We start from the raw sequence: 9,221 nt of genomic DNA, 5'->3' as shown, positions 1-9,221 counted from the left end.
GACAAAAACAAAAACAAAACAAAATTTTTAAAAATCCAAACAGAAGCTCAGAGAGGTTAAGAAATTCCTCTGGCTCACACAGTGCCTTGAGGGAATAAAACTTGGTGTCAGATTCTAGGGCCAGCCTGGCTGCTGGCTGGCTGTCCTCTCTCCCCACCTTCCAGGACACCTTCCTCCTCGGGTGAACGCTGCTTTGTCTCTCTCGCCCTGGGGCCCTCAGCACGCCCTGCAGGAGGCCAGGCAGTGGCCCCAGCTCACCCCTTCTGTGCTGCAGTTGGGGTGAGGTGCCAGGTTCTCTCTGGGTCAGCAGGGACGGGGGAGGGTATGCAGGAGGGTGGGCGGCCTCCAGGTGCTGTGGGGGTTCAGGCTCTTGGATAAAAGAGAAGTGGGGCAGAAGGTGAACCCCACTGGCTGACTCTGCCTCTCTCAGATCTCCCCCACCTTAGAGAGGAGAGGGAGCCCCCCATGGCCCCAGGGAACAGCTTCTCGCAGGCGGATGAGGCTTCCAGACCGCCCAGCTGCAACCACTTCCGAGGACACCAGAGGGCGCTCTGAGACAGCCGCGCCCTCTGTCTTCCCCAGGTCTCCAGGACAACCCACCAAGGCCTTGTGCATCCTGCTGTTGTTGAGTGATCTCTCTTAGAGAAGTCACTTAGGGCAGAGTGATCGACAGCATTGATGGAATCTTCCACGTCCTTCATGATTTTCTGCCTATTTGTTCCATCGAGTACTGACAGAGAGGATTGAAATGCATGCCACATTCTGGAAACTGTCTCTGGGAAGCCATTTTGGGGTTCATTTGTTTTTGGTCCATTCTTTATTTTTTCCACATTTTGGTGGGGGGTACTCTTGATCCCTCTGCTATTCGGCCATGAGCAGAGCAATTGCATTTTAAACTTTTACTATTATTAGCTGAGGGTGGTGGCACAGGCCTGTGATTCCTATAGCTCAGGAGGCTGAGGCAGGAGGATTGTAAGTTTGAGGCCAGCCTCAGCAATTTAGAAGGCCCAAAGCAATTTTGCAAGACCCTGTCTCAAAATAAAAATTAAAACGGGTTGAGGGATGTGGCTCAGTGGGAAAGCACTTCTGGGTTCAATTCTCTGTATCAAAAACAAAACAAAACCACACACACACACAAAATTTTTTACTATTGTTATTTTTTTTGTACTGAGGATTCAATACTTAATACTTTGAGGCTATGCAAATATATCACTTCACCCTAAAGTATTACCTATTTATTTTGTCATTTCTTGGTAGAATGGTTTTCTAATGATGATTTTCCTATTTCTCTAAATTCTACATTTATTAATTGGAACACTTTTATTAGGAAGATTTATCTCTTCTCCCTCATGTATTAAATGTATTTAATTAGTTGCATTATTTAAATTTTTGAAGTTAATTATTTTAAAAGAAAAAACACTCACAAGATTCAAAATGAAAAATGGGCTGGGCATGGTGGCGCAGGCCTGTAATCTCAGTGGCTCAGGAGGCTGAGGCAGGAGGATCGGGAGTTCAAAGCCAGCCTCAGCAAAAGTGAGGTGCTAAGCAACTCAGTGAGACCCTGTCTCTAATAAAATACAAAATAGGGCTGGGGATGTGGCTCAGTGGTTAAGTGCCCCTGGGCTCAATCCTCAGCACTGGGAAAAAAAAAAAAGAAAGAAAGAAAGAAAAGAAAAAAGAAAAAGAAAAGAAAAAAGAAAATTATCCATCTATAACTAAAAAATCCTTATATTAACAAAAAGCAAAAGGGTGAAGGGCTAGGGGTGTAGTTGAGTGGTAGAGCATTTACCTAGCATGCATGAGGCCCTGTGTTCAATTCCCAGCATCTAAATAAATAAAAGATCAATAGAAATTTTGTGCGGGCTGGGGATGTGGCTCAAGCGGTAGCATGCTCGCCTGGCATGCGCGGGGCGCTGGGTTCGATCCTCAGCACCACATAAAAATAAATAAAGATGTTGTGTCCACCGAAAAACTAAAAAATAGATATTAAAAAATTCTCTGTCTCTTAAAAAAAAAAAAGAAATTTTGTGTATATGCAATGTCCTCACATCTCTCTCTTTCTTTCCTCAGTACCAAAAAACGAAACAAATAAACCAAAAAAAAAAAAAAAAAAAAAACCCAACAACAACAAACAGTTCACACTGTTGACTCTGTTCCACCTGACAGAAAATATCTGGATATGTTTTTAAACTTTCAAACCAAGGGACAGTATAGTGTGACACCAACTGTGTACTCTGAATCCCAGATCTGCCCCTTATGAGCTGTGCTTCCCTGAGCAAATTACACAATGTCTCTGAGCTTTAATGTCCTCATCTACAAAACTAGGGATGATTTATTAAACAAAATTGTTCTGAGGCTGGGCGCAGTGGGGCATGCCTGTAATTCCAGCTACTCCAGAGGCTGAGGCAGGAGGATCACAAGTTCAAGGCAAGCCTGGGGCAACTTGGCAAGACCCTGTCTCAAAATAAGAAATAAAAAGGGGGCTGGGGATATAACTCAGTTGGTAAAGTGCTTGCTCCTATGCACAGAGCCCTGGGTTCAATCCCCAACATATAAATAAAAAGGGCTGGGGATGTAACTCAGTGGTAAAGTGCCCTGGGTTCAATCCCCTGCTCAATGCAATTTGAGGCTCTGGAGCTGCATCAGGAGGGGAGGCGCGTGGAGCGTCTTGTGCTTGCAGGGCTCCTGTGGGACGGGTAGACAGGTAATGAACGATGATAAAAGCTATAAAAAAGTGAAAGCCAATAGCCAGTGTGCACAGGGAATGGGGAAATGGGACATAGCCACATTGTCAGATAGGCTGCTTATTGAGAAGGTGACCTCTGAGCAGAGTGTTGAGGGAGGCCAGGCCTTGACCGTGAGAAGCATGCCAGCAGGCAGGGGCCCGCGCAGGGCCTGAACTTGGAGCAACAGGGGGCTCAAGTGCCTGGAGAGGAGGACGGGGAGGGGTGGGACCGGGGGCAACAGGAGGCCCTGCCGGCCACGGCCACAGGGAGGGCTTCAGGTCTTACCCTGAGTTAGTGGGAGCCGCGAGGAATCTGCCCTAATTTAAGTCCTACCCAGACGTGTCAGGCTGCTCTGGGGATCAGACGTGGCGAGGGCGCATGGGTGTGTAAAAGGTGGAATCCGGAGGCCGAGGAGAAGCTGGGGGCCATGTGTGTGCGAGGGGCCAGGTGGCTGAGCTGGGGAGCTGAGGGCGCAGCTCAGGGGAGGGCTGGTGCCACAGTCCAGCTGCAGCAAAATAACGTGTGTGTGTGTGTGTGTGTGTGTGTGTGACGAATAACTTGTGTACATTGATACAGCAGGAGTGGGAGCCGTTTATTGTAGGACAGGAGCGGTATTTATACATTCCACACAGCTTATCTAATTAGCATAAACTAGATACATCAATCAACCAATCAGGAATCTCCACACTTAATGGCTCCCTTTTGTTACTTCTCAAACCACTCCCTCTGGCATTTTGCCAGGCACCATCCAGACTTGTTTAGGAACTCTAACATTCCCCTGGCAAAATGCCAGGTGTTATTTTGACTTATTTACAGACTCTAACAGGCTGGCGCAGGGTGTCCAAGGTCAGCTGAGGACCTGCGGAGGCTTTGGTTCAGGGTGTGAGGAAGCAAAGGCTTGGAGGAAGACTGGGGCTGTGGGAAGGTTTGGGTGGAGGCCCGAAGGCTGGGCAGGCGGGGGTGGGGGTGTGTGTGTGGGGGTGTAGGCTGGTTGGGGAGGACTGAGCTGGAATTCAGCCTCCAGGTGGATGGGGTTGGGAATTGAGGAGCCCAGTTCGGGAACAACAGGTCACCGTCACCTGTTGTTGCCAGGGTCAAGTGATTCTGGAGAGCGCTGACAACGGGGCCTGGGCCCTGGGCAGGGCCTCCCCTCAGTGGGTCTTACAGCCCCCGAGACAACCCTCCTTCGGCTCCAGCTCCCCCTCCACGGAGTGCTGTGCCCGCCAGGGGACAGGTGCCCAGGGCCCCTCCCCCGCATCCCCCTTGGGGATGACAAATTTCCTTCCTCCTCAGGACTGGGAGCTCTACCCTCCAGGGATGGGCCAGGGCTAGCTTCGTTATTGCAGGGTGGGGGTGCGGGGGGTGCTGGGGATTGAACCCCGAGGCTCTGGGCCACTGAGCTACACCCCAGCCCTAAATTGCTGAAGCTGGCCGTGAACTTCATCCTCCTGCCTCAGCCTCCGGAGTCGGCGAGGTTCCAGCCTGGCATTTAAATCTCCCTTGGGAAGGCCTGGGAGGACAATTTCATCCCTCTGACCACTGGTGATTGTACCTGGAAAAGGAAGAAAACGACCCCTTTCTCCAGGGTTATCCTGAGGAGCAAGAGAAACAGTGGACTTGAGCTCCCGCACACAGTAGGCGCTCCTGATCCCCCACGACCCGGTGATCCCGGAGAAAAGAAGCAAAGTCAGTGTCCATCCCAGCTGTTTATTGAAGGGGAAGGTGAGATGGAATGGGTGCAGGACCGGGCGGAGGCCTGGGGACCCTCCCCGGAAACCTTCCGGGACCCGGAGACTAGGGGCGGAGGACGTCCTCCAGCGGTCTCGGCGCCCCCCCTAGTGGCAGAGAAAGGAGATGACACCTCTGGCTGAGGATCCTGTAGGAGGGAGGGGCTGTGCCTCCAGGGAGGGACATTTGCTATCAGGGTCAAGGTCAGGGCCAGAGCCAGTGGGCATTGGGGTCTGGGGGGACGGACTTTGAGGGGCATTTAAATCCATGTCCAAAATAATTTCGGAGCCATCTAGAACCATCAGGCCGCTGGCTAGTCGCTCTGGGCCAAACCTGTCCACCATCCTGGGAATCCCCTGGGAACCAGGAAGGTGTGAGACTGCTCCAGCTGCAGAACCACAGCTGGCCCACAGCTGGCCCGAGAGGAGTCTGAAAAGGCTGGTTCTGCTTGACAGATCACCTCTCTGCCTCCCACAGCCACCTCTTCTGTGAAGTGGGGGTGGACTGTGGGGCTCTGATGCCAAAATGTGGGTGAAGACAAGGTGTGCGAGGTGTGTCTTCACCTCATTCTGGAAGGCAAGTCCAAGCCAGCAACCTGGACGCCTTCTGAAGCATCCTGGCCAGGAGGACGCCCCTCCCCGTCCCCTGGCCTTAGTCTGGGGAGGGCAGTGCTCACATCCTGGGGGGAATGGGACTGTCACAAAACTCTAGAATCTGGCCCAGGCCCCTCCAGGTCCAGAGGCAAGTGTTGATGGTCTGAAAGCACAAGCGGCTAGCCCCGGCCACGGGGGAAAGAGCGGGGACAGGCTGAGGGCAAGGTTCTCGGCCCCTGAGGGGTCTTGGGAAGGAGGGGTGGGGGTCGTCTGGGAGGTCTGAGAAGGGGTGGCATCTGGATGAGTTGGGACCCGTCTCCTGGGGAAGGAGTGTGGGATCTGGGCTCCAGGTGACCTCGAGCTGGGCCTTCTGGGGCTTGGATTGAGCGGCCCTGCTGAAAGGGGGGGGCCTGGGAAGGCGAGGTGCACTGGGTCTGGATGAAGGGTCTGCTCCTCCCTGAGCTTCCACGCGGGCAGCTCAAGAGTCCCGCTTGGGCTGGATGGTCTGCACAGAAGACTGCCCAAAGGGGCTGGTGGGGGTCGAGAACCACGACTGACCGCTGGCATCACGGAAGATGGGGGACAGCCGGGGCTCTGGCTCGTCCCTGAAGACTTCCACGTGGTGGTCAGCTTCGGTGTCCAAGGGCTCTGCCTTGGTGTCCTGGCTCAGCCAACCCGTCATGGCCCAGAAGAGGCAGATGGCCAGCAGGACCCCGGCCGCCACACACAGTGCTGTGCCAGCCAGGCGGCAGGTGCCCAGGGCCTGGTTGTAGTCTGCTGCCCGCTGATCCAACGATGGGAACTTACCATCGCTGATGCTCTCCAGCTTGGGGGGCACTGCGTAGCCAGTGGTCAGGGCTGCCACCCCCAGCAGCAGGAGCAGAGTCCCTGAGGACAGGCTGATCTGGAGAGGCAGACAGACGAGGAGATAGTCAGGGTCCCTGGGGGCCAGGATCGCCTTGGCTCCCCTGGATTTAATAGTGATTCCATGATCCAACCTCAAGAGGCGGGATCACAGAACATACCTGCTGGGCTCTGACGGACCGGAGCAGCTCCGTTTGGAATCTTGAGGCCTCAGATCAATCGCCTTCCCAACTCCCAGCTAGCAGTGATTTTCTCTGACCAATCCTGAGTCCCCTCCATCATTATTCAGGTCCCCTTTTATCACCTTGTCCTTTCTGCTCTGTCTCTCTGTTAGGTTAACACCTACGCATCCTCAGATCTCATCTAAAACCTCCCTTACTCAGGGAAAACAATCAGGATGCTTATTAGTTCTTCCATGTTGTGTGTGTGTGTGTGTGTGTGTGTGTGTGTGTGAGAGAGAGAGAGAGAGAGAGAGAGAGAGAGAGATACATACATACATACATACCAGGGGTATTTTGCTAAATTAAATCCCCAGCCCTTTTTTAAATTTTGAGACAGGGTCTCACTAAGTTGCAGAGGCTGGCCTCAGCCTCCAAAGTCTCTGGAATTACACACACTTATCACCATGGCTGGCCAGTTCTTTGATATTTTTCATAAGGTTTTGTAGTTTTCCTCATATCATACATACTTTGTCATATTTACACCTATATTCCTATTTCTCCCCACTCCCCATACTAATGTAAATGGTAATCTTTTTTCCATATTGGAATTGAACCCAAGAGCATTCAACCACTGAGTGACATCCCTAGCTTTTTTTTTTTTTTTTTTTTGAGACAGAGTATTGGCTAAGTGGCCCAGCCTGGCTTCAAACTTGCAATCCTCCTGCCTCAGCCTCCAGAGTCTCTGGGATTATAGGTGTGCACCACTACACCTGACAGTAATGCTTTGTTGTTGTTGTTGTTGTTGTTACCATGGATTGAACCCAGGGGCACTCAACCATTGAGCCACATCCTCAGGCCCCCCCCCTTTTAAAAATATTTATTTTTTAGTTTTAGGTGGACATAGATCTTTGTTTTATTTTTATGTGTGCTGAGGATGGAACCCAGTGCCTCATGCATGCTAGGTAAGGGCTCTACCACTGAGCCACAACCCCAGCCCCCTTTTTATATTTTATTTAGAGATAGGATCTCTCTAAGTTGCTTAGGACCTCACTAAATTGCTGAGGCTGACCTTGAACTTTCCATCCTTGTGCCTCAGTCTCCTGAGCCTCTGGGATTACAGGCATGTGCCACCATGCCCAGCTGCATTTTTAACTTCTGGCTGGTTTCACTGTTTCTTTTATGAAGGAAATACAGAGTGACTTTCCTTAAAGGTCTGAGGCCAGCACAATAGTAGTTATTTGGGGGACATGTGGAGAAAGCGAAAAACTCATGGGCTATAGAGAGGGACACCACCGGGAGCCCAAAGACTAAGAGAAAATGCAAAATCCTCCACATGATTGATGGTTTGAACTCCCGCATCAGACTTTGTCCAGAGGCGCCCAACTTCCGATGTCTTCTACAAAATGAGCAATGAGCACACTTTACTGTTCAAACCTATTTGAGGTCCCCCTTCCCAGTAATGGGGATTGAACTCAGGGGCACTCTAGCACTGAGCTACATCCCAGCCCTTTTTGTTTTTTGTGGCAGGATAGTGCTAAGTTGCCCAGGCTGGCCTGAAACTTGCGATCCTCCTGCCTCAGTGTCCAGAGTCGCTGGGGATACAGGCGTGGCCCCCTGCGCCTGGCTATCACTTGGGTTTCCTGTTGCTTGAATGTGCAAGACCCTAACTCTCCACGGTTCCTTTGACTTCTATTCTCTGAACCTCAAATCCAATCCCACCTCCCCCATGTAGCCACAGGAATCACAGGAGTTGCTCCTGTTCCCTTACCTTCCAGCACAATGAGGGCCAGGGTCGGCGGGGACACAGGACAGGTGGTCCTTCAGGGTCATCACTGAGGGCAGTACCCGCACAGTCCTCATAGAAGAGGTGCAGGTAGGAGCGCACCCCATACCACTTGCTTTCCTCCACACCGGTGCCATGGCCACAGGTGCAGGGACGACCGCAGCTCAGCATCATGGATCCCTGTGGGGCAGGCAAGGGGCAGCTGACAGAGACAGGGTCAGTGGGAGCTGCCCATGGTAGCCCTCCTACTTTGCAACCTTGTATCCCACACACTTCTCCCACTTTTTTTTTTTTTTTTTTTTTGTACTGGAGATGGGACCCAGGGGCCCTTTACCACTGAGCTACATCCCCCGCCCTTTTTATTTTTTTTATCTTGAGCCAAGCTCTCACTAAGTTACCCAGGCTGGGCCTGAACTTGGGATCCTCCTGCCTCAGCCTCCTGAATAGCTGCGCTCAGCCATCCTCCCACTCTCCACACCTCACCTCTAGCATGGCCGGGCCTCTGGAATCCTAGCTGGTGTTCCCTAAGTATCTATGAAGGGACCAATGACAGAAGCGCTTAGCCTGGGGCCCTGCAGTGCAGGTGTCCTTCCATGTGCCCGACTACTTGGACTACAACCCCAGACCCACCACTACCTCACTGTGTGACCTTAGACAAGTGCTTTAACCTCTCTGAGCCTTGGGTTCCTCATCTGTAAAATAGAGCTAACAATGATACCTGTTTCACTTAGGTATCGTGTCTGGTGCTGTAAAGGTAGCAGTTATGATTATGACTAGGATTTCTTTGTTATTACGTCCATCCTGAACTTCTGGGGCTCAGTGTCTGGAGTGAGAGATCCTTATCTCCCCCTCTTCCAAATCTCATCCCCTCTTCTGGGCCCCTCGGAGGGGCAACTGTCATGGCCAACACTTGTCCAGTGGGGCCCCGGAGTCTCCAAGCTACAAGTTTTCTCCCAGGGCTGCCTCTACACAGCCTCCAACTTCCGAGGAGTTTCGGCTTCACAGGAGGGGAACTCGGGGCCCTCAGGATTAGGGGCTCTTAGGATTAAGGGCTGCTGATTTCCAGAGAACCCTATTTAAGAACCTTTTTTTTTCACAGAAGGGAACACAGGTGTCAGGAGGGGAAGGTGCCCCAGGCTGGTTGCGGGAGAATTGAACCCAGGGCCTCCTGGAAGTTGTGTGAGCACAGGTAAGGCTAAAACTGGAGCCTGCAGGTGCAGCCTTCTGCCCTCCCACCCCCACCAGGGTCTTCAGAGCAGCTTCAAACCAAAGACGGGTAGACCAATCCAGGGCCCCCTCACTTCCAATCAGATGTGACCCTCCAGTCCCTGCGTGGAGACTCACCAGCACTTTCATATACACACAC

At 51.9% G+C, this 9,221-nt stretch overlaps 1 protein-coding gene across 1 annotated transcript; it reads right to left on the bottom strand.

Moving 5' to 3' along the window:
* Window positions 1–4,413: 4,413 nt before the first annotated feature.
* Window positions 4,414–8,134, bottom strand: Nrsn2 (neurensin 2). Its single transcript, XM_015505846.2, has 2 exons — window positions 7,841–8,134; window positions 4,414–5,951 (listed from the first exon to the last, which is right to left on the bottom strand). Exons 1-2 carry the CDS (start codon window positions 8,027–8,029, stop codon window positions 5,526–5,528), a joined length of 615 nt encoding a protein of 204 aa, XP_015361332.1. The 5' UTR covers window positions 8,030–8,134; the 3' UTR covers window positions 4,414–5,525.
* Between the last annotated feature and the right edge of the window lie 1,087 nt (window positions 8,135–9,221).

This window comes from Marmota marmota, unplaced genomic scaffold, assembly GCF_001458135.2.
Source record: "Marmota marmota marmota unplaced genomic scaffold, marMar, whole genome shotgun sequence".
Lineage (NCBI taxonomy): Eukaryota > Metazoa > Chordata > Mammalia > Rodentia > Sciuridae > Marmota > Marmota marmota.
The sequence above is the reverse complement of the archived record's forward strand: the minus strand, read 5'-3'. Positions and strand labels throughout refer to the sequence as shown.